The 25,612-nt window shown below is 39.1% G+C and overlaps 1 protein-coding gene across 4 annotated transcripts in view; it reads left to right on the top strand.

Annotated features, from left to right (window-relative positions):
- The window catches only part of nkain2 (sodium/potassium transporting ATPase interacting 2), a 532,063-nt gene that overhangs the window by 398,983 nt on the left and 107,468 nt on the right, over positions 1-25,612 (top strand). For 3 of the 4 annotated variants that reach the window (XR_006310461.2, XR_015751839.1, XM_043684074.2), the window contains exon 4: positions 12,536-12,736. The exons of the other annotated variant lie outside the window; for it this stretch is intronic. Coding sequence is in view for 1 of the 3 variants with exons in the window: in XM_043684074.2 (XP_043540009.1) it covers positions 12,536-12,736 (201 nt within the window). In the remaining 2 variants the exon portion in view is untranslated. The remainder of the gene's footprint in view (positions 1-12,535; positions 12,737-25,612) is intronic. 4 annotated transcript variants of the gene reach the window in all.

Genomic DNA, 25,612 nt, shown 5'->3' with positions numbered 1-25,612 from the left:
GCCTCCAGAGTTTTCTTTCTTCTTTGTTAATACATAGCTACTTAAGTATTACTGTATGTTGATACCAGTGTTTGTTTTTCTTTTTAGCTTATGAAAATGGAACATCATTACAGTGAAGTATAAAGAGCAAAGCATTTATATATTAAATCAAACACGATAGAGACGGTAGGATCATAGAATCCCTACATCATAGAAGCAGGCTATTCACCCATCAAGTCCACATTGCCCCTCCGAACAGCATCTCTCCTAGACCCACCCCGCTCTCCTGTCTCTGTAATCCAGTATTTCCCATGTAAATCCACCTAGCCTGAACATCCCTGGACATTATGGGCAATTTTAGCACAGCCATCCACCTAACCCGCACATCTTTGGACTGTGAGAGGAAACTAGAACACCAAGCAGAAACCACCCAGTGTGAAGATGCTGCTCCTTTAAAAAGGTTAGGTTATCCTTTTTTTTCTCAGGGGGCCATAAAGACACAGACTCCGAAATATGTGAGTTGATCTACTTGAGAATGCTTTCAAGTTTAAAAAAAACACTTGTTTCATGAAAGCGAGTGGCCAGTTCTCCCACCTCAGCTTTTCTCTGGTTTGATTTGAATTAAAATTAGAATCCCGACAGTATGGAAACAGACTCTTCGGCCCAACAAGTCCACATTGACCCCCTGAAGAGTAACCCACCCAGACCCATTCCCCTACCCTCTATTTACTCCTCATTAATGCACCTAACCTATACATCCCTGAACAAGATGGGCAATTGAGCATGGCAAATTCACTTAACCTGCACAGCTTTGCATTGTGGGAGAAAACCGGAGCACCCGGAGGAAACCCTCGCAGACATGGGAAGAATGTGCAAACTCCACCCAGTCGGCCAAGCCTGGAATCAAACCCAGGACCGTGGCACTATGAGGTAGCAGTGCTAACCACTGAGTCTCCGTGCTGCTGTTTGGTTTGGTTTGGTTTTAGCATTCTGGCTGTTCACTGAAAGCAGTCAGTTCAGTTTGATGCTGTAGGTCCAAGAAACAGCTGCATGGAAGAAAGTATTCCATGCTGAGTCCCTCTGCTATCTCTCTCTCTCTTTCTCTCTCTCCCTTGTAAGACCTTGCATTTGATTTTTCCTTTTGTGCCATGGGGTGTCTATGGGGATTGTTACAATTATTTGGAACAAACTTGAGACAATTTGTAGGGCTTTGGGTAGGTTAAGTTATTTGGTATTCGGTTCTCTTTTGTTTGTTTTATTCACTCATCTTGTAAACATTTTTTTTGTTTGAAACTAAGTGCCACCCAATGGGTGGATGACGTGTTGCTGCTTCAATATATGGCACTTGCTGGACACCAGTGTGATCCAAAGTTAACACAACTGTAGTTGTAGCTTCAGGACCTTTGGATCCAAGTTGAGGAATTGAAATCTGAAGTTGCAAACATTATGTTACATCAGGAAAAAGGAAAGTTACCTGGACAACTTGTTTCAGAGGGCGGTCACACCCCACAAGAGTAGGTAATTCAAAACTGGTATATGATCCTGTGCAGGAAGTGTGAATACAAGTTTGATGAGCTAGAGGTTACAATCACTAAAGAGCCTCAGTCCATGTAATTATTCAATAGCTATGTTCTTGCAAGCTGTGTGCACTCAAGTGGAGATTGATGGGAGGATGAGCAAACTGTTTCAGCAGTTTGGTACTGGGAACCATTCAATTGGAGGCTGAAATAGGACTGTGGAAGTGTGGTAGGTGGTCAGTATAATTAAGGAAGATAGATACTATTCCCTGCAGATGTGAGTGGGAATCCAAAGGTTGTGGTGCCTTCCAGTGTCAGGATTAAGATCATCTGATCAGGAGAGATAAATAAGGCATTTGGGACTGATCATCCACATTAGTACCAACAACATTGGTAGTACTGGAAAGGAGATTCTGGTGAAGGATTTTGAACAGTTAGGAGCTAACTTGAAAAACAAAATCTCCAAAGTGGTAATATCTGGGTTACTACCTGGTTGATCAAGTGTTTGTCCAGCCCATTGTGATGCCAAGATCCAAACATCCTGTTCAACTACTCACAATATGGGCTTCTCAGCATCAGCAATGACAATCCTGCACCACTGATTGGACAATTTATTACAGATTTCCTATTTTGCATGACTGTTTGCAACAATGCATTCATTTGAACTTGCAGTTCCCTGCTGTGTTGCTGACAACTGTAGGCCAACCTGTCTCAATTTCCCCTGTGCCTTTGGATTTAAAATTTCAAACTCCAGCTTTAAAGACTGTTTGTGGACTCCACATCATGCATCTTTACTGGAGATGTACAAATTGCTGAGTGCATCCCTCCTATCCTCCTTCTGAAAATATTGTTGTGTACTCAAGGAATCTGCCTTCCCTGTTCTTACCCTCACAGGCTTTTGAAAATTCAGCTTATTAACTCTCTCTCTCCTTCAAATACTGAGTGAATACAGCAATTTCAGTTCTTAATTTTATCTTTTCTTTTGCCAAATATATCTTTGTTTTTGGAAATGGAAATTAATTTGCCTTCTTTATGTTTGCTTTATGCTAATTATATATTATTAAAACACTTGTGCTAATTAATTCCAGATATTTCTGGAATGTTCCAAATCTGTAACTCATTTTTACAATGTTTTCATTATTGATTGTTTCAGTCTAAATCTATCTATCGTATGGCATGATTTATATTCTTCAGTTATGTTCAGGGAGGTGACCACATTTATACCCTACCTGCATGTAGGCAGGTAGGGTATAATTGACTGCCAGCAGTCGAAGACAACCATGCAAATAGTGCAGGAAGTACCCTGAAATCTGGATGTAAGTTTGCTCACTGAGCTGGAAGGTTCAGTGAGCAAACGTACATCCAGAACCTCAACCTGAGCTACAAATCTTCTCAAAACTCGCTAGTACCCTGAGATGATTTTGCTGTCTAATTGGCTTTCTGTTCTAGATATAGCTTCTTCAGAGGAATGCACTGAGAGCCAACCCATGACATTGCAAATGCTGCAATTGTCGCAGGCAAGCAGTAACAGTGGATTGATAGTGGGTTATTAATTTGGGGAACAGACGGGGATTTCTCTGGCTGTGAATATGTTCCAAGTGCCAGGGTCAAGAATGGCTGCAGGACATTCTTCTCAGGGAGAGCAATCAGGCAGAGTTCATGACTGACATTGGCACCGACCTAGGTAGGAAGGGGGAAGTGGTACTGTGGCCAAAATACTGGAACTAATTTAGAAAATGAGCAAATAAGACCTCAAAAGTGATAATCTCCAGATTTTTCCCAGTACCATATGCAAGTTGAGGGTAATAGAGTAAGATGGAAGATAGGAGGATAAGACAAATAAATGAGCGGCTGAAACAATGGTGCAGGAGGGAAAGCTTTAAATGCCTTGAATACCAGAATAATGTTCCCTCTCAGCAAGCTCTGCAGCATCTCAGAAAATTTGCACATGGCAATTATTATGTGGATCCATTGACTTCCAATTCAGAACGGCACTGCCACACACAAACTCCAGAGGCCCACATGACATTTGGAGTAAACAAGGCACTGGAACTGGCCCTGGAATCGTAGAGTGTTCATGGACATCTTCGATTTGGCTCAGGCTAATGAACAAAGAAGGTTCAATAACATTGCTCAGGGTAGTCTATAGGCCAACAGTTACTGGGAAGGAAGGAAAGGAATAAATTTACAGCATTTATAGGGTAGTTATAATGGGAGACTTCAACTATCTGAATGTTGACTGGAATAGTCACAAACAAAAGACATTCCTGGATAGTGGTTAGCAGAAGTTTTCACAGCAGTATGTGTCCCATCCAATGAGAAATGAAGTAATAAATTACATGGTTCATGTGAGAGACATGGGCCAAGCAGATAAAGTATCATTTAGGGACAGTGATCACTGTTTCCCAAGGTTTAGGCTGATGCCGAGAAAGAGCAATGAACAATCAGAGTAAGAAAAATTAACTGCAGGAGAGCTGACTCCAATGGGGCATGAACAGGTGGGCTCAATAGACTGGAGGCAAGGTTGGTAGGAAAATTTGTAGCTAAACAATGGCTACCTTTAGAGAAAAATAAGTAGAGCAAACAAATACGGAGTCTCCTGAATAATAAAAAAAGAAATTAAGATGCAAAAGAAAAAGTGTACTTATGACAGGTTTCAAGTAGGAAATACAATTGAGAATGCTGCTGAATATAACAGGTTCAGAAAAAAGATGTAAAAGCCAGTCCTCCACAAGCACAAAAGGTGATAAAAGGACTAGGGCCAATTGGAGACCAAAAAGGTTTAATGAAAGCATGGAGCATGGCTGAGGTATTAAATAAATACTCACAAAAATCTTCAACAAGAAAACAGGTGCTACCTGGTACATGGTGATAGAGAGGGAAGTTCAGTAACTAGAAGGGGTCAAATTAATAAGGAGGAGGTATTGGACAGACTGAATATAAAGGAACCTAGGGGTCCTCTTCCTGCATGCAATGTTGAAAAAAAATATGTTGTTCAGTAAGTAATCAGGAAAGCTGAATGTTATTTGGGAAATGAAAACAAAAGAAAAATTATGCTTCAGTTATATAGGGAACTGGTAAAATTGCTGTGTACACTATTGGTCACATTATTTAAACAAGCATGTAAATGCATTGGAGATGATCCAGAAAGCTTCAGTTGACCAACATCTGGATTTAACAGGTCTGATGAAGAAAGGTTCAACAGGCTCCAGTATCCACTGGATTTAAAATAGTAAAATGACTTGATTTAGATATATAAAGTCCTGGGCTGTCTTGCTATGGTAGATTGGAAAGGATGTTTCCTGTTGTGGGAGAATCTAGAACTAAGCCTCTGTGCTGAAAATCAGGGATCTCATGTTTAAAACAGACACATTTTTTGCTCCCAGAGGATTGTGAGCCTTTGGAAGTCACTTCCTGAAAAGGTGATGGAATAGATGTCTTGAATATTTTTAAAACAGAGAGGGATAGATTCTTGTTAAGCAAAGAGATGGTAGGTTGTTAAAGACCTATCCAGTGAAAGACCAAGTATTTCATCACATTCCTGATTTTTTTGCCAGGTAGATAGTAGATAGGCACAGGGGAGACAGCATTTGGGTTATTCACTCAACATAAAGGGGTAAGGGTTGGATTTTCCCTTGTTGAAAATGGTAATTACATGGCATTTGTGTGGTGTGACTTTTATTTGCCATTAAACATCCCAAGCCTGAATGTTGTCTATGTCTTGCTGCACACTGACATGGGCTGCTTCAGAATCTGTGGAGTCATGAATGGTCCTGAATGTGCTACAATCATTAGCAAACATCCCCACTTCTGATCTTATGAAAGCGGGAAGGTCACAGATGAAACAGGTTAAGATGGATGGATATACAACACTCTCCTGAGGTACTCCTATTGTAATGTCCTGAGATGCTTGACTTCTAATAATCACAGCTGAAAAATGTGTTGCTGGAAAAGGCAACAGGTCAGGCAGCATCGAAGGAGCAGGAGAATCGACGTTTCGGGCATAAGCCCTTCTTCAGGAATGAGGAGGGTGTGCCAAGCAGGCTAAGATAAAAAGTAGGGAGGAGGGACTTGGGGGAGGAGTGTTGGGAATGCGATAGGTGGAAGGAGGTTAAGGTGAGGGTGATAGGCCAGAGAGGGGGTGGGGGCGGAGAGGTCGGGAAGAAGATTGCAGGTCAAGAAGGTGGTGCTGAATCTGAGGGTTGGGACTGAGATAAGTTGGAGAAATCTGCATTCACCCCTCAGCACCCTTCTAATAATCACAACCATTTTCTTGTGCAGAAGTCATTAAAAATGGAAGGGTGAGTGGAGAGAATAGTCAATGAAATGCCCAGCATTTTTGGACTACAACAAGGAGGTTATTTTGGACTTACATAACACACTAGTTAGTCCTCAATTGAAGTGTTGATACACATCTGGGCATCATACCTCAGGAGAATGTGAACACCTTGGAGACAGCACAGAAAAGGTTTACCAGAATGGTTCCTAGGATGAGAAAGGTTTTGAAGATAATTTGGAGAAAAACGCATTGCATTCCTTGAAGAGGAGAAGGCTTAGAGGGGATTTAATAGAAATTTTCAAAATCATAATGGGTCAGGACAAGGTCAGTAGATAACGTGAAACTTTTGCCCTCTTATAAAAGGATTGATTCAGGGCACAAATTGAAATTAATGTACAAAAGAAGTAAGTGAGATGTGAATGAAATCTTATTTCCACAGAGTGTGGTTAAGGTCTGCAATACACTGCCTTGAAGCCTGGTGAACATAGATTAATTGAGGGATTCCAGATGGCATTAAATAACTATTTGAACAGAAAATAAAATGTGCACAGTTCTGAGGAAAAGACATGAGAATGGCACTAGGTATCAATGTTCATTCAGATAGTCAGTGCAGACATATGCGGCATAATGCTGCACCAGAACCAGCTTGTGACTCTATGGCATGCAGTGTGATAGATATTAATACTTTTTATCTGTTGGCATGGTTTAAATTTTGTTGCAGGGATGAAAATTGTAGCTTGTAACCTTCATCACATTTAATGCTTCTTTGATTGCTTCCATGTCCACTTCAAGCTGCCCAGATATTTTGCATGATTCATTTTGTCATTATGTCAAAAAATATTGAATTATATTTCTCTAAATATAAGGCTTGATGAGTATTATAGTACAAAATAACCAGTATTGTTTCTTTCCATCAAGGAAAGGTTATTGTTGCGTATGTCTTTTCATCATCAAACATCAAAATACAATTGCTTTAATCTTGGTGACGGTATATATTAATCAATTTCTCAAGTTGACTGAAGTATCCTGATCTGATTTCATCATGAACATCCTCCATTTCTAATTATATGTTAATTTTGTTAGTGTGGCTGTTAATACTTAAATCATTATAGATCACTTCAATCTTATATTCCCCATTTAAACTTCAAAGGTTTTTCATTGAACTGTAATGTATTCAAGATAATTCCCACTATTATATTTTCTTTGGTGATAAAATATATTTGACCAAGTATATTTAAGCATTGTCATAAAGTTATATTTACTGGAATTGCTACAACAATGCTACTGGAAAATGCTAAACAGACTTTTAGATTTAACTATATTTAAATGGTTATAGGGATTTTGCTGGGATGGCAGGACTAACGTTTGAAGACAGATTGGATAAATTAGGGGTATATACAATGGAATTTAGAAGAATGAAGGAGAATCTCAAATAAACCTGTAAAAATTCTAAAAGGACTGGACAGGGTCAATGAAGAAAGGATGTTCCCGGTGCTCTCTCCGTGTGCACAGTCTAAGGATGTGGGATAGGCCATCTAGGACTGAAATGAGAAGAACTTTTTTCATCCAGAGACTGGTGAGCCTGTAGAAGTTTCTGCCACTAGAAAGCTATTGAGGCCAAAACAAATGAGTTAGATATAGTTCTTAGGGCTAAAGGAATCAAAGGGTATGGGAAGAAATTGGGAACAAGATACTGAGTTAAATAATCAGCCATGATCATATTGAATGGCAGGTCAGGCTCAAAAGGATGAAAGGCATACACATGCTCCTATATTCTATGTTTTTATGTTCCTTATTTAGCAGGGCACATTAGATGATTGGATTAAGTAGCATAATCCATTAATCAATATGTGAGGCTTTTTACTAAAACAGAGCATTTGACATCATATACAATTATAAATATACCTTTGAAATCTAACAATATGAAATGAATATGAATAAAAGCTAAAGCAATTGGCAATAAAAACACATGAACATGATGCTGTTCTGTTATAGTTCAGTCAGGAGCTTGAATTGTAGTAGTAACATATACCCTTACCTGCATTGTTGAAAAGGAATGATTAAATGAATCACTCAACACCCAGGTCCACTTGACCATCAAAGAGTTTATTGTGAGAAGGAAGCTTCTGGGCAATCCAGGGATTTCTCCACTGAGCAAAGGACACTGGATTAAACATATATTTTTTACACATTTGTTTCTAGCCCACCTTGGCTATTTCAAACCAATCAATTTATTATATATACACTCAATCAGAATACATATGTGACTGTATGATCAGTCCATAGACAGCTCTATGCCGACTCATGATGTTCACTTTATAAATTATCCTTGGGTCATCACAATACATGTTATTCAACCACATTCCAGATAGCACTCCCTTCCTAATAAAAGGACATTGCTTCAATTCACCTGAGACTAAAATTTCACAGGAATACAGTTAAATCCCATATTGGCTATATATTTAAAACTCCCATTCCGAAGATAGGTGGCTACATTTTGTTATACAATCTCACTAAAGAATAAGACACATGACTATGCTTTTTGTATAGTGAGCTTTACCATGGTTCTCTACACAAGTATCTATGTCTTTTTCTGTGTAACAGAGCCCATTACATACATTTTATGACACCCTTTGTGTGTTATCTCTGTCTAGTGCCTTGGGTATATTTGCTCAAAGAAGGCTTCTAATTATCCCAGCTTATAGTTTGACTTGAAACAGCAGACTATATAAGCTGCAGTTTCAGTTCTTACCCCCAGCCAATTATATCAAGTGAGGACTACTTCCAGCCATTTAATGCTGCTTCAGCCAAGGGCAGCTCCAACGCATGTAATCTGGAGTTATGGATAGTGAAGGTAGAAGTTCCAACATTCTTTCCACCACATGGCTGACCAGAAATCTCTTCCACTCTTACTGCATATCACTGGTGTATTCAGAAGGATTTGCAAGTTGATACTCATCTTGCTGGCCATATTATAAACACATATTACTTGACCATTACATTCAGGGACTCAAACGTGGAGCTTCCAGGCAAGGATACTACCCATTGTGCCATGTGAACCTTATTTAAAATAAAAAACTGTTTCATAAAAACATGTGCATTTTAGTTTTGCTTCTCTTAAATAAAATATTTGATTCCTTACAATTAGAAAGCATCATTTTGCAAGAGACTGGAGTTTTGTTTTGATACTGAGCGTAATGGGTACATGTAGTTGGCCATTTTCTCTGTTTGCACTTTAGGTTGTTTTGACACTCATATTTCAGATCTGTCTCATGGGTGAATCCCAAATCCCTGCATCTTTAAGTGTGGTCATCTTAGCTTTAAGTTTATGCAAATTTTTAGTAGCATGTCCAAGATAATAAAACTCCATTGAGTTAATTTCTTTAGCTATTGATGTCACCAGATTTTGTGGTAACAGTTCACTTATGGTCCTAGTACAAATCCTTGACTAAGCTATTAGATTCATTCAGTTTAGTGAGGGTCTGTATAGATTACATTTTTAGATTAGATTACTTACAGTGTGGAGACAGGCCCTTCAGCCCAACAAGTCCACACCGACGCACCGAAGCGCAACCCACCCAGACCCATTCCCTTACATTTATCTCTTCACCTAACACTATGGGGCAAATTAGCATGGCCAATTCATCTAACCTGTATATTTTTTGGACTGTGGGAGGAAACCGGAGCACCCGGAGGAAACCCACGCAGACACGGGGAGAATGTGCAAACTCCACACAGTCAGTCGCCTGAGGCAAGAATTGAACCCGGGTCTCTGGCGCTGTGAGGCAGCAAGTGCTAACCACTGTGCCGCCATGCCGCCCTATGTTGAAAGGAAGTATACTCTAGTATCTCTCCAGACTGTATGAATCTCTTGTCTCTTTTCTCAAGGTTTCCACAAAGAGGAACGCTCAGAGTTTAACTATTTTTTGATTGATTAGCATATTTATGAGGTTATCATAAGTTATTCTTTTGATATGGTTTTTCAATGTCTGCATTTTTTGAACAGCACTAAGTTGTATGAAGTGGCACAAATCTATTGATATTGTGAGTGGTTGTGTCTGTTTGACATTTTTATAAGGTTGTAACAGCAGCATTTTATTTCAAAGGAGATTTTTGAATGGGTGCTTTTAATGATTACTTTAAAAAATTGCCACACTATTACTACACGACTGATTGGTTCTGTATACGATTCAAATTGGGTGAGTGGACATGGGAAATATGGAGAAAGCAAATGAGCTACGATGGGGCATGGAGGAGATTGGGGAATGAGGCTAAGGTCATTTTAAACCTACCTTGTCAAAAGGTTCCCAAATCTAAACTGTGGTTTGTTGCACCTCTGAGATCCTGGAAACATGTCTCCTACCAAAGGTGGCGTGGTGGCTCAATGGTTAGCACTGCTGCCTCACAATGTCATGGACCCAAGTTCAATTCCAGCCTCGAGTGACTGTCTGTGTAGAGGTTGTACATTCTCCTGTGTATGCATGGGTTTCCTCCAGTTTCCTCCCCCAGTCCAAACACACAGTGCCAATTAGGTGGATTGGCCATGCTAAATTGCCCATACTGTCGAGGGATGTGTAGGATAGGTGGATTGGCCATGGAAAATGCAGGATATAGGGGTTGGGCCTGGTTGGGATGCTCTTCAGCAAGTTGTTGTGGACCTGTTGGGCTAAAAGTAGGGATTCTGTGATTCAAAACAGATCCAACTCTAGGAAAATAACAGGCCCTCCAAAATATCACACTAACAATGGATTTGACAAAGATTGTTGAATGCAGGCTCATTGCGTGCACCCTTATTCCAAATCTTACATGGTGGGACTGGGGTTGGTATCCTGAATTGGATCCCACCATTTCAAATCTCCTCACCTTCAGTCGGACATGAATGAAGGCATGAAAATCTAAAGTATACATTTTGTTTGTATACAATTTTTGATTTGGCTATTTTTACAACTGGAATCTGCAATTTAAAAAAAAGTCCATCACACAGGGTTAAAATTTCTGTAGGAGCAAATTAGTGGAGATGCTGAAATCTATACTGAAGACTAAAAAGTGCTGGAGATCACAGCAGGTTAGGCAGCATCCATGGAGAGAAAGCAATCTGACGTTATGAGTAAATTTCCCATGGTTTGCTTTTCTTTATGAATTGGACACTTTTTACTTCCAAGTTAAAGCATGCAAAAGGAATGTTTGCAGAGGCTTTATTCCTCAGAAGCATTCTGGAACATCTTGCCATATTGTTGATCAGTTTATTTGTTATCATACATCAATTACAAATAGTCTACTAGCAAACATCTTTACCCCAGCTGGCTAGATATTTTTGATATCTATAGTGAATTTGATTGGCAGATGTATCCGACCATCCTGAGAAGGGCACATGCCTTTGACCAATTTCAGTATCTTTTGGTTTGATGTTTATATGAGCTTTGTGGTTCAGTCTGCAGTCAGATTCGGAAACAGCCAGTAGCATAACGGTTTGAGTAACTTAAATTTCATGTTATCTGACAAGCAGCTGTGATTTTATTTTCAGATTGTAACATTTCATGGTATGAAAAGTGAGCTTATGTTTTAAAGTCCATATTAAGAGTGAAGGTTAGCAGCTCCCATAATATTTTGTGCATAAAGAAGGATAAAGAAACGTTTGAGTTTCTGTTTTATATTATTTACTGTTTATTCACTTCTGTCTGGGTATTAAAATGCACTTGTAGTGGGAATTATTCTACACAATTATTCTACATAATTCACTGAAAAATGAAATAATAAAAGGATCATAATTCCCAGGGTTAAGCTATTCTGTTGAAAATAAGCAACTTGGAAATTTCACTCAAGGACAAAATTTTGATGTAGATGTGCTCAGAATTTATGGCCAGATCTGGAACTGAGCTATTTAGGAATAGGGTTTCTTTGGCCTTCCTCGGTTAAATTAAAGAATTTGAGGATATTTGCAGTGGAGGTCCTGAAGTGTCTTTGAAATAATATCAGATACACCCCAGTTAATCTAGTTTGAGTTAAACCTGCTACAAACAGACACAGGTTCTGAGCTTAGTGAAGAACTACAAATTTAATGCTGTGGAGAGATCAATATTCAATAATGGATTTATCAACACAAGATTACATAGAATATACAACACAAAAATAATTGTTTTTGAAGTTAAGCATCTGATCTTAGCCAGGATCACCACACTAGATATGCAGCCACCAAAGATGGGAATGGCACAGTTCATATGAACAGGTGTATATCTGACAATGTTCTGCTAGGACCTACAGCAAAAGATCCCTGGAAATGAAGAACTTCTTCCCAAGGTTCCATCTTCCATCCTGCTCAAGTCTGCAAATCAGTTCTTCAAACTTAAATGATTCAATTATATCATGGCAATCCACTTACCTACTGCTAAATATGTCATAATACACTTACATAGCAAATATGTAATTATGCTATACATTTAAATGCTTATCTCATAGTATTTTGGTATTTTTTCACTAAAAAAAATGAAATTTGTCCACTTAAAAGTAACTTTTCAAAGTATTTAAGCAGGATTTTGATTATCGTAAATTTATGTAGGTGGACTGCAGCAAATCAAGAAGGCAGTTCACCACCACCTTTTCAAGGGCAACTAGAGATGGGCAATAAATGCTGGCCAGCCCACATCCCACAAATGATTTATAAAAAGGGAGATTTTATTAGTTGCCAATGTGGACTACATTGTATCACAGGATGCAGTACATTTCAACATCATTTTAAATCCATCATCTTTTTCTGTCACAGGATACTGACCTGATTATGACCTTTAACATTTCTATGCATCGCTCTTGGTGGATGGAGAATGGACCAGGATGTGCAGTAGCAACTATAACTGATACTCCAGAATGGGTACCAGAGGATCACCGCTACATTTATATCAGAGGGTGTCTCCTAGAATACCAGTATATAGAGGTGGCACATAGTTCACTACAAGTTATCCTTGCAGTAAGTATCCATTTCCTTTCAGCATCCACTTAGTGTATTTTTTTTACGGGAGAAGTGTTTTCGGTATAGATATCCTCCCAAATATCCACTCTAAATTTCACAAGCACATTACAGAAACCTTTGGAAAATGTAAATACCATTTAGCACACCCCATCTTAATAGAGTTTCTGCATTTTCCATAAAAGCTACAATGGATGATTTAAAGAACTGCTACAGAGATTTGTCAATGCTGTTTTGGATTGTGTGATGTAAGAAAATAATTGGTAGTTATGATTTTTTTTGTTGAGAAAGGTGAAAAGTGAAGATTGTTGATATAGGACAATGGACAGTGAAGAAATATTTTAAAAGTGCTGTAAATCAAAAGTGACTGCACAGCTCCAAGCTTGGGTTTTGAACCTGTGCAGATTGCAGAGGTGAGGGAATACAGATTCATAAATGTATAGTTATGATGAGTTGGGAAAGGAAACTGTTGATGATGAGGCCATGATTAACCTTTTTGCAATGAATTCCTTATAAGGTGAGACTTGAACTCAAATTGCACATGGTATCTTGGTGAAATTGCTGTTGCTAATATGGAACTTGCAATAAGCAAAATATTATGATTCCGAGGTGGTGGAAGTACACTCCTTGAAGAGTAGAGACCATGTCCTGGTAAGTCCCTCAGTGTAAGTTCAAAGGGAGAAAAAGCCAAGTTGCCAAGTTAACCAGGATATATTGGAATCATTTCTAAGAGTTTATTGCAAAATTCTTCATGATTGTTCAATGAAATAATGGTGCAACCAGCAGAAAGTAGGAAGATCTTTCTACGTTCCTACCTCCTTCACCACATTGGGTAGCATGATGGTTCAGTGGTTAGTACTGCTGCCTCACAGCTCCTTGGTCCTGAGTTCGATTCCACCCTCGAGCGTCAGTCTGTGTGGAGTATGCACATTCACTGAGTGTCTATGTAAGTTTCTTCTGGGCTCTCTGGTTTCATCGCACACTCCAAACACGTGCAGGTTAGGTGGATTAGCTGTGCTAATCCCATAAGGTTCAGGGTTGTGCTAGCTATGTGGATTAGCTATGGGAAGTGCAGGGTTACAGGGATAGTGTAGGGGGATTAGTCTGGGTGGGATGCTCTTTCAAGGGTTAATGTGGACTCGATGGGCCTGCATTTAGGGACTTTATGATTCTGTGGTTCCACATTCACATCAGTCAAGTGGAGAAGGAGTGGTCAGCAGTAATCCAAATGGAAATAAGAAGAGAGAAATGCATGTCCGGCATTTAGGTAGAATTAGATTTCTCATCATTCACTTAATTTCATTCTTCCTGTAATCCCACACAGTGTGGAATAGGATCAAGCTTAAGAATCTCAAAGTTGAATTCAATGAAGTATTGGTAGGAATACATGTATTGTAAAGGATGGCACTTTGGAATCTGAGGATAAAAAGGAAACATTATAATTTCTATAACGAATGATAAGACCACTGTCATCAAGATAGTTGTGATGTAAATCAGCCACAGGGAAAGGATTGCCAGTCTGTTGAAAGTCAGTTGAAATCTCTGCATTATAATCCTGGAGGCACTGATGAAAGGGCAGGAAAATTGGCCATTGGCTTGATTAAGGAATAAAGCCTACAACTAGTCTCTAGAAAAACAACAGGTTTAGAACTGGAGCTGGGGATTCACTAAATTGAGAGTTCCTCCAATCCCAGCAGTCAAAGTAAGCTAAGGTCTTGCCAAGAATGCACCTCACAAGTCTAGGTGTTCAGGCTGCCTCCTAATGTAAGTGGGGTCAACCTGGCTTTATGCATTAATGGCTGGAACCCAGAAGAGAAGACAGTAATTATTTAATAGAGTAGACCCCTGCCAAGAAGACTGCATGCACAGCATTAAGAAGATTCCTGCAGTCAATTATGTGATATTCCTGAGTGGAAGGATGCTGCCATTTTTCCTTGTTCCTTCACTGGTTATGAGGGCCTAAATGTTTTATAGTGGTGAAAGTAAGTCTCAACAAAAAGAGGCCTTTGTTTTGACAAGATGTAGTTTGCTGTATGAAAGCAGTCAAATTCAAGTTAGACTAATTAGATATTGAGCTGAACTTCTAAAAGTCACCATAGTCTTACCAGTCATGAGAGAGAAAGAGAGAGAGAGCAAACTAGTCGTGTTTTACCCTATGGGTCACCACATCTCAGGAAAGGGGTCATGTTGCAGAGTGGAATTCTTCATGGTAATCTGAGAAATAGAGCTAAACATAAATTAGTCCAAAGCTCAGCTCATTAGCTGTGCAATACCTCTTGATGGAGTGTCCCTCACCACAGGCAAATGTACCCACCATTGCTGGGATCTGCAGGGATCTCTCAAAAACTGTCATGAGATTTTATCTAGATCAAAATCTGGAGCACATTCTGGTCAGTGCATCGCTGCCACATCTCCACTGCTGGCCACGGAATAAAAGCCCAATGTCTGCCACTCTGAGGACTATTAGAGACCATGCACCTACTCAGACTGAGCCAGGAGAGGACCCTGCATTGTCAGCAGTTAAACTTCATGGAAGTGCACAAGATACAAGCAGGCTAGTTTGTTAATGGCATTGGCTAAACTGGGTCAAAGGTTGGAGGACTCCACCAACACTGTTTGTACCATGCCACCTCTGGCATGAGAGTGTATTGGAATGCTCAAACAAGAGGCAGGTTGATAGATGTTATGGAGAACCAAGTATAGCACCCCCAGTCTCTGTGTGATGCACAGCCCTGTACTCCATCTATCTAGCTATTGGTACTCAGCACCAACAAGGTGACAGAAGGATGAGGGTCCTTGGCCTCTCTCTAGGTGCTCTTCTTTATAAGGAAACTGAGTGGTGCCAGTAGACACTCACCTGGGAGAGAAAACACATAGAAGCCTCCCAGAATTCTCCCCTCTGGACACTCCAAAGGTGCTTGGACCTTGCACTTGCCTGCAACCCTCAACCCTCAGTACAAGCAGAAGAAGGTGTACCTGCTTCTGTGCAGGACACGCTCTGTATTTTTGTGATATCCAGCTACAATAGCCTTGGGATTGCTCGACCAAAACTCCAACGTCTAGGGGCTCCAGTGCAGGACAGGCTTCCTTACCCCAGCTGTTGCTAGGTGATCCTGGACTAGGATTTCTACTTCACACAGTAGATCAATGTGTAAAACGTACATGGAACATTTTTTGATTTCAGATGTGTTTCACCTACACTGTGTGAAAGTCTGATTAATGCTATTGCTTTTTGAAGGGCCTCATATTACACAAAAGTGGAGTCCCTTCACTCACAGGGTGAATCTCTAAGCACACCACCATCAACACCTAGGAATGGGTTATAGAATTGACATCTCAGTCTTGCTGTTCTCACAAATCTTCATATTCCATTCTCAGTTTCTTCCCCCTTCAACCTCATCAGCTTCGATCTTCTTCCTATTCCAAGCATCACATTTATTTAACTGTTAATTTCCCCAACTTACCTCCAAACCCCAGACATGAAGCACCATCATGCCAGACATAGTATTGTATTGTCCCATATTGAAGCTAGGGTAGTGCTGATTGTGAATGATACCCCCATCCTATAAAATCACATTATCTCTCAGGTTCTATTGTCTCCCCACTTGGATTTGAGGGGTCCGTTACACAATTATTATCCCTTATGCATTCCAGGATGCTGCCTCCAATCCTTTTAATTGAATTCCCCAGCTGTCCACCTGCATCAGTGGCCCCTGATAATGCTCTCTTGATTTTTACTGGACAGAAATGCAAGACTGACTGTGGCCCACTCTTTGACTAACTTTGACAGACTGCACTGACCCATGATTAACCAGACTCCTTACTGTTTTGTATTCAGCTCTTTGATTGACTTACCATGACTCCCCAGACTGGTTGCACTGGACCTACAAAGCTGACTATGGCACACACCTGGACTGTAGAGGTATGAAACCCCTGACCTTCACTTCCCCAAGTGACAAACTGACATGTCCCAGCCTCTGGATTGATAATTGTGGCGAATCTTGACTTGCTACCAGAACCCCCTGACTGAAGGATGTCTCCCTTGACTGGACTAAAGACTACTCCACTCAGATTTGAGATACAGCTATTTAGTAGATGTACAAGCAGTGTGTTTGCTGACTACACTACTGTTTACCATGCCAGAGAACACAGGGTCGAAGAAAGGTGATATAATTCTGATATCTTGAAAAGATCACAAGGAGGGGTTAACCTGCATCTGAAAATCACTAAATGATATCATTCCACCTCATGGGTTGACTGGGCTCAACTTTTTTTTTGTCTTATGTCCAGAAATGGCAGAGAGCAATCTCTATGTATATGAAAGAGACTTTCAACTACCAGAAACAGAAAAGAAATTGTTTCTTGACACAGAAAAGCTTCTTGGAGGCATGGGAACTGCAGTTGAGTTGAGGCTGCATAATGAATCCAAGAATACTTCATAAGTGAAAGCTGGATGAAATGTTTAGATGCAGTGATCTTAGTTAAAATTATAATGTTGCTGTTGCCAAGGTTTGCCTGCAGTGTAATGAGTGGGACTTCATCCAGTTGCAAATATGCATCACTTATCCTGGGTAATCTTCCAATTTGAGGCTATTCAATAAATTATACTCCCTAATCTTGGTCACAGAGGTATTATTACCTGTGGTCTGCTAGTTGTGCTGTGACTACTGATGTCCACAGATGGGTTAAAAAAAAACTATAAATGTTTAAAAATATAGTTGGTCACTACAATCCGATCACTCTGTTTTGATCTCATCGTCTTATGATTCTTTCATTTTTGTATACCTCCTCCACACTTCATACATCAGACATCCATTTAAGTACTATTAGAATGTAAATGATGAAAATTTTGAACTATTCTAATTTTTCATTGTTCATAGGCATTTTGGCTTTCCTTCCAATATTTGCATGGATATATTTTACTGGAGCAATTTCCCCCACACCCCCACACCAACACAATGTCTTTACCCTAACCTGATACTTTCATTGAGAAAGTCTGGAAGCAACAAGGGCAAGTGCAGAACCTACAAATGGTAAGGTTCTGCTGTGTTTGGAATATATTGTGGTCATGTTCACTAATACCATCTGAGGTGCATTGGATAGATCCATTACCATCAACCCTTGTTATTGGTATTAATCTGAGTTACTGATATCAAGTAGGAAAGGATGCTCACACGATGTCCTGGAAAGAAGAAAGTCTTGGTTTTGATATACACAATAGGTTTACTACATAGTACAACAAAGTTGCATTAAATCTGAGTTCATGAAAGTTCCCCGTGAAACCTCAGAATAGATGTTAGAGTAAGTATACATTATAGTTCACCTGTATAAAGCTTAGTATTGAATTTGCATCCTTGAACTGGTACTGAACTCAAACTAAAACTAGTTGACTGCTCCCAGGAACAGTACTTAATATCTTGATGGGTAGAGTTTGGTTTAGCCCTTCAGATATTAACTACCAAATAGAACATATGGTCTCCTAGACTTACACCAGTGTCTATATATGGCCTTTCCTCAAGGAAAATATCTAGGCCACTATCTGGGAAGGATACAAGAAACAAGATTGCCATTGCTTCAGTGATGGAGATTTGGAGGAGATCATGTCATGGTAATGAAATAAGACACAACAACAAGGATAGAGTAGAATCAAGAATGGTGCCCCAAAGAAGGAACAGAGTGATCAAAAGAGGGTCAATCGATGTAGTAATTATTGTCAGTATTGAGCTGAAAGGTCAACAACAAAGTGCCCCACAGCCATAGAGCATTGCAGGCAGGCTAACTTGTTGCACTACAAATTATCTGCCCCTCAGTGGGAGGATGTACCACCCACTGGAGCTGACTGGAAATTCCAACTATCCTGGCAGTGCGAGTTCCAGATTGTTCACTGATGGGGCTGCAGACAGATTCACAAAGAAGGCCTGATGGATTCCAGAGTAATACGAGTCAGGGACAGGACATTTCTCAGCACCGTGGGAAAGGATTGTGGGCCATGTTGGAGGAGATTTCAGTCTTATAATGTGTGCCAGGAATGAAGGGAGTACTGACCTCTTGGGGCGGTGTGGGGGAGTGCCCCAATGAACAAAGAGTACCCCTGCTGAAGATAACATGTCTTTCCTTCCCACCTTGCTAAGTGCCTTAAAAAAAAGAGAAACAGAAATCCACCTCCCATCCACCTGCCAAGGCCAACTATTTTATGGTGTGAGCAGTGTTATTATGGGCAATTGTGCTTTGAAAAAGCTTAATTGACTCTTAATTATTTTCAACACAGGATGGGTGAACTGCCAATTTCAATGGGCACTCACACTTGATTATAGCAGTAAGCTCAAGGGTGAGTGGGAAAGTTGGTGAGTGATCCTCCTGACCTATCCAACAGACCACCTCCCAGCAAAACCATAACTGACAGGGACATGTTACGTCCATCTCAAAGAATCATAGAATTGCAGAATGTTTAACTTATAGATGGTGCCGTTGACCCTGCCAATCTGCTCTGGCTCTAGGAAGAGAAATTCAGTTTATCCACTCCCTACATAGATCTTTCCATATAGCCCTATCTTTTTTATTCCCCTTAACTGCATATCCAATTTGGAAGACCTCCCAGGTCTTAAACATGCATTAAAACATGCCTCCTTGACCAGAAATGTGGTCAAATCCTGACCACTAGACAACCAGTGAACTCAAAAGGGAAAGATAGCAAGACTCGCAATGGAATTGGATACAGGCTTTCTCATTGTCAATAAGTAAAATACCTTAGTCAGACTCCTACAATGATGAATATGCATGTCATTCATCTGCTTTGCATGGTAGGTGAAAGGCTGCAGCACTTCCATAGAGGATACTTCAGATAACCATTGTAATTGACTTTGGGTAGCGTTGAAGGTCCAACTAAAGTCTACAGTAGTAGTCTGGCCTGGCTGAGTGTTTAGGATAAAGGCATAGGATGTTGGGTGAGTAGGGTCTTTCATATAACTCCGATATAATGTAACTATTAATTATTTTATGGTGAACATACACTGTTTATCAAAACCAAAACTCTCTTTTGCCTCAACTTCTTGTTACCATTCTTCCCCACTTGACACTGTCAGACAACAGCAGATACCTGTGTGATGGAATCAGGGTCACTCACATTGTATTGTGTTTCATCATTCTTACAGCTTTGCATGAGGATAGAATGCAGGCTGATATAATGCCCTTGAAGCGCATGCTAAAACGATCATCCAGAGACAAAACAGCAGTCTTTTGAACCATTAGTTTTTAGTGGAAGTGCCATATAATGGATACCACTGCTGTGTTCATTTCTCTGGACACCAGCTTCATATAGAGTAGAATCCTTGCCCCAACCAGATACTTTCGTTAAAAAACGTCTGGAAGGAACAAGGGTAAGTGCAGAATTTACAAGTGGTTTTAGGGAAGGTTGTGCTCTATTTGGTGTATGTTGTGGTCATATTCACTGATACTGTCTGAGGTGACATATAGAATAGAATGTTCTTCATGTTCCACATAAAGTTCAAGCATAAGTTGAAGATAGAATCCTCAACGCTCCGAGCCATTGCACATCAGCTCATTAGCAGGCTAACCAGTTCATGTAGAATTTTGTCATATGTGCTCATGAGCATTTTTCAGGACCCTGAGGCCTCAAAGTCTGGATCTCCATTCTTAGCATTAGAGCTGCCGAATGATCTCACTAATAGGTGAACTGTTTGTGCAATCTTCTGCATATTTATGTCTGGTTATTCATCATACTTGGATCCCTATTCCTGTACTGTAAAACATATCAGTGTCACAGTTTTTGATCTGTAATTTAGCAGTTGTGTTGAGTGATGTATATGCGTTATCCCTTTCTTCTAAGTATGATATTCAATATAGTTTCCATTAGAAATAGGAGCGTGCAACATCGGCTGCCATTTTGAATTCATAAGTATTGTTATAATGTCCAAATCACATGCTGTCAAGCATAGTTGCATCCCCTAGAAGTTTTTTTGATGCAAATATAGCAAAGCAGGTTTATACATTCTGCAGAAAAGCACTGGAAAATTTCGCAACATTATCAGACTACTGTAGATTTGCAGTTGATTAACTTTTATAGGTTACATCAATATAAAGGCTGAAGGCTCAGATAAATATCAGCTTTGCCTACATCATTACCTGATGATAATTTTAACTGGCATCCAATGATTACTTTTCTTTCAGCTTCACTTGTCCCATTATGTCTCAATGGGCTTTCATTTTTCTGCAGGAATAAAGATTCATCTGGTTTACTCAAAGCTGTTCATCACTGATCTTGACAATGGAAACCTGTTACAAATGTAATTAGCTTTTGAAGCCAAGTGTAACATGTTCTAATGTGAATAAGCTCCAAACAGCAGGTGTTTTGCATAAGAACCAGTTCAAGTTTGTGTTTAAAGAATTATGACTTTTATTTTTAAACAATGCTGCAAATGCGTATGCATAAAATAAATATGACACACTGAAGTGTGTCAGATCTCTCTTGATTAAAATTCAATTTGATTAAAACACTTTGGTTTAAACAGCCTTTTCTGATTAAAATGGGATTTATTTTATAAAATTAAGTAGTAGGAGTTGTTAATTGTACAATGATTTATTGTCTGTATCTAATGGGATTAATGGTGTGAATTCACGCCTTCCAGCTCTTTGAACTAAATTACTTTAATTCACAAAAAAAGAGCACATGCTCAGGAAAGTGAGTCTAAGTTCATTTCGCATGCAATATTTTGCACATTTAATATAGTCTGGTCTCTGAAGATTAAGTCATTATTGTAGCGATGACTCACTTGATATTTATCTGATGCACACAGTCTTTAATGAGAAATGTCACCAGTGTGGCTGCCACCCGATGTCTTTTGGGGATATTGGGGCATAATCTTGTTTTTCATGAGGAAAGGCTGTTTCAGGTTCGCAATGCCACAAGATGTCCTGATCAGACAAGTGGGGATTAGAATGCCTGAAATGTGGTCTTTCCTTTTGATGAGAATAACACTGCACTTGCAATATTTCCATTTCACATTCATTTGCACAGCTGCGCACAGTAGTCAATTCTTTCATTTTTCAATTGCCTCAGGTCATGATTAAATTATTTCATGAAGCTTAAGGTTTGCTATGAGGGGGTAGAAATGCTAAAGATTATAAGGCAGGACCATAGACATAGGATATTAAATTTAGCCTAAAATCCAACAATCACCAAAGCAAGATGAAATATTTCTTTGCAATGTGTTCATTCTGCTAAATTAATGTCTTAGTGCTGCTTCATTATAACCTGGCAGTAGGCCTGACTTGGTCTCTCATGTACCTTCATATAAGTGACATTTTTTTGCAAATTTTCACACAGTCAACTGAACCTACTGTTTAATCTTTATGAGATCTGAAAGGAGTGAAAGGATATATTTTGTCAGTGGTGATATCATGAACTTCTAGGTGAACTTGTAGCTTTAAGCAGCCTTTTTGAGTGCAAAACAACATTATGCCCCAATATCCCCACAAGGCATCTGGAGCCAGGCATTAAGTTCAAGGCAGACTTCTATATGAATGAATAAATCAACATTCAGCCAACAAACCTATCACTTGTAAGAGATCACATTTTATTTGAACAATGAACTGAAAACAAGAAAATAAAGGATACAGCTTTAAACAAAGGAAAAGATCGATCTATTCTAAAGGGTCTGTTTCTTTCGACAATGAATTGAAAATGAGAAACAAAATGGATACAAACTTTAAACAAAGGAAGAAATGCTGTTTCTTCAGCAAAGCAGGTGAAACAAACCAATGCATATGCAAGATGTTACTTTTGGGGACACTAAATGCAGACAAAGTGAAGCTACCAGTATGTTCAGGGTATCTCTGCCCAAATGTAGTCTTCTGATTGGTACCAGTGGTTGAGTCCAGGAGATCTCGATATAGTAACAACCTTCTGATTAAATCAGTTTGACATAGAGCCTGTGGAGAGAATAAAAAACACAAGTCAGCCATGTCGAAGTGCTCTGAAAAATTTGCCCTCTCTAATTCTGTTGAAAAGGTAGAAAAATTTATATTCAGAGTTGCTAAAAGAAAGAATACTAAATCTCCCAGGGGTAAAAAAGAGCCCTGGATTGAACAAAAGACTGCAAATAGCATTGATGCATCATTGAAGGAAGGAAAAGGACTTTGAAAGCAAGTTCTATGATTTTGAATTGGTGATACAGCTCCAATGACTATTTTGCCCCTCCCCTCCACTTGCTGTAATTGTGTGCATCTGTTTTCCTTCATTTTGTATGTGTGTGAGTGAGTTTTTAAGGGGGTAAGTTTACGTTACATCAATTAACAATATTGTACTTTTACTGTTTTTGTCTATGTTATGCAATTATAGATTTGACATTACTTAAAATCAGTTTGAATAGATATTTTCTTGTTAATGGGAAAGAAAACGCTAATGTGTATATGCTTCTAACCTGATGCAGACAGTTGGCTTCAATTGTATAATTTGCTGGCTTAACCTAACTTCCATACTTGTGACAATTTAGAAATTGGTGGTGTTTGATTTATAGTGCATTATACTTAATGAGTCATGACACTACAGAAATTTATAGGGGAAGTTAATTCATCTCATATATTACCTGCATAGCCCACATGCTATTTTTCCTTGATATCATTGAAGAATGTAGTATTGTATAAACCACATGTGTGGAGAAATGTATTTGTACTCTGCAATTTTTTCACTGTGGTTGGACATCACATGACCTCTGAAATTGGTGTTTTCTGTTAAGAAACTTGAGACAGAAGCCATTAAAGGTGAAACATGGAATAAAGTGTCAGACATGTGCAACTGAAATTGTGTGAAAGAGAGGTGGAAGAATGCCAGCTGCTGTAAGGAATTGCAAGGAATAATTGAAAGCTCCAGTGTGCAACTTTGTACCACTGTATGAATCATTCTTCAGTGAATTCTCTAATCCCTTCCTCTGTGACAATGAAAGGCAATTTGAGACCAGGGTTTTGAATGAAGTAATAGATCTGAGGGGGATAATGTTTATGTTATAATGGCTCCACCTATCCTATTTATGTCACATGCAGCCGATAGGTGAAGCAAGGAGTTCTTCTCTGGCTTTCAGAGGGAGCTGATATATCTGTACCAATTCCCTAAGGTGCTAATAATTGTGCCTCACCAAATGTAGTTGTCCTTACTGCTATAATTATAATAAAATGTCTTCAATAAGTTATTGTCATAAATCTTCTTATTATCCAAGGGCAATGCCTCTTCTGAAGGTACTCTATGAAGATAAAGTTTCTACAACTAATCATTAGTTGGGCCTCAGACCAAGCAAAAACAACGAGAATTGTTGTTAGCAAATTACTTCTAAACAATCTTTACCCAGTACCACAGACTGCTAAAGATGGCAGATATTGCAAGATACCACTATAGTCATATAGGGAAATACTATAAGAATGGAACTTATTCTTGTCTCAATGTAAAACGTTATGAGAGAGTTACAGAGTTGAACAGAAAACCAGAACCAAAAGTGTAGCATTTCTATTTTTAAAAAGCTGGAAAGATAATCCTACAAGCTGTGACTTGCATCTAGACTCACTTAGGAACGAAAAAAAACAAAGTGGAGGGATTTTGAACATCTTAAAGTCCAATTTTGACTCCTTTTTCATTTTTATTTATGAAAGGTGTGTGTTTAACATTAGAGGTCAGGAAAAAGGATTTCCAGAAGGGCCAGCAGATAGATCAAGGATGTAAATATTGCAGAGTGCACCACAACATGAAAGAAAGTAAAACATGTTGAGCATGAGGAAAACAATGCTGTGACTGCAAGAAACTGAATTACTTTACATGCAAGGCTTGTAATGGAAAGAAGCAAAGCAAACTTATAAAGATGATTGTTGGAGGGATATTGGACAGTGATTCTGTTAAATTATTCTACACCATGGAATAACAGGTTCATACCGTCATTTGTAAAAATGATAACTAGTTTGTTAGAATGATGATTGCAGAAGGAGAGAATCAAGTGAATGTAAAGCATCAAATCAGCACCAGTCCTGTATAAAATATCACAAACATAGGCAAAGTAGTTAAAGATGGTAGCTCACAAATGAAGACATCAAAGCTAACTGATGGAACAGTCCTCAACCCAAGAAGACAAATGAAACTGCAAGCCCAATACCATTGGAAGAATGAAGATCTACAGTTCCAGACAATAGACACTCAACAAAATTTACTCATCTCAGTTGAAACAAGTATAAACTCTGGACTGATAACCTTACACTTTTACCATAACTTGCAAGGCAAAGGTCTTCACCACATTAAATGCAAAAGATGGATACTGGCGAAGTTGGATGAAAACAGCAGGAGTTTTGTAATTGCATTCTGGATATCATTTGGGAGGTTCACATCATCATGCATGGCATTTAGCATCACTACTGCTTTGGAAGACTATCAACATGGACACCATGAGATATTAGTGATCATCCAAGAATGAAAGTGACTGTGGATGATCTATTAGTCAATGAATATGAAGAAATAATGGAAGAAGCTATTGCATACTATGATCATTTTTTAATGATACTGTAAGAGAGAACTTGCCACATGAGCCTGAAGATACCAGAAGTATGTTGCTCATGTACTGATAACAAATGGTCTTCACCCTGCTAAAGTGTAGTGGAAATGCAGCAACAACAGATGTCAAAGTGGTGCAACTATTTGGAGAATTTGTAAACAATCTAATAAAATTTTTGCCTACTTTGTTATTTTCAATGGTATTGGGGCATAGCAGAGATTCAGCAAAGATGTGTACAAGGCAATCACAAAATAGAGGAGGCATGGAAAGTAGTCCAATCAAGTGACTCATGTCACACCACACTCAAATGACTTTTCTAATAACAAATAAA

The sequence above is a fragment of the Chiloscyllium plagiosum genome, unplaced genomic scaffold (assembly GCF_037043375.1).
Source record: "Chiloscyllium plagiosum isolate Xiang-an unplaced genomic scaffold, Cpla_swu_hap1 HiC_scaffold_3, whole genome shotgun sequence".
Lineage (NCBI taxonomy): Eukaryota > Metazoa > Chordata > Chondrichthyes > Orectolobiformes > Hemiscylliidae > Chiloscyllium > Chiloscyllium plagiosum.
The sequence above is the reverse complement of the archived record's forward strand: the minus strand, read 5'-3'. Positions and strand labels throughout refer to the sequence as shown.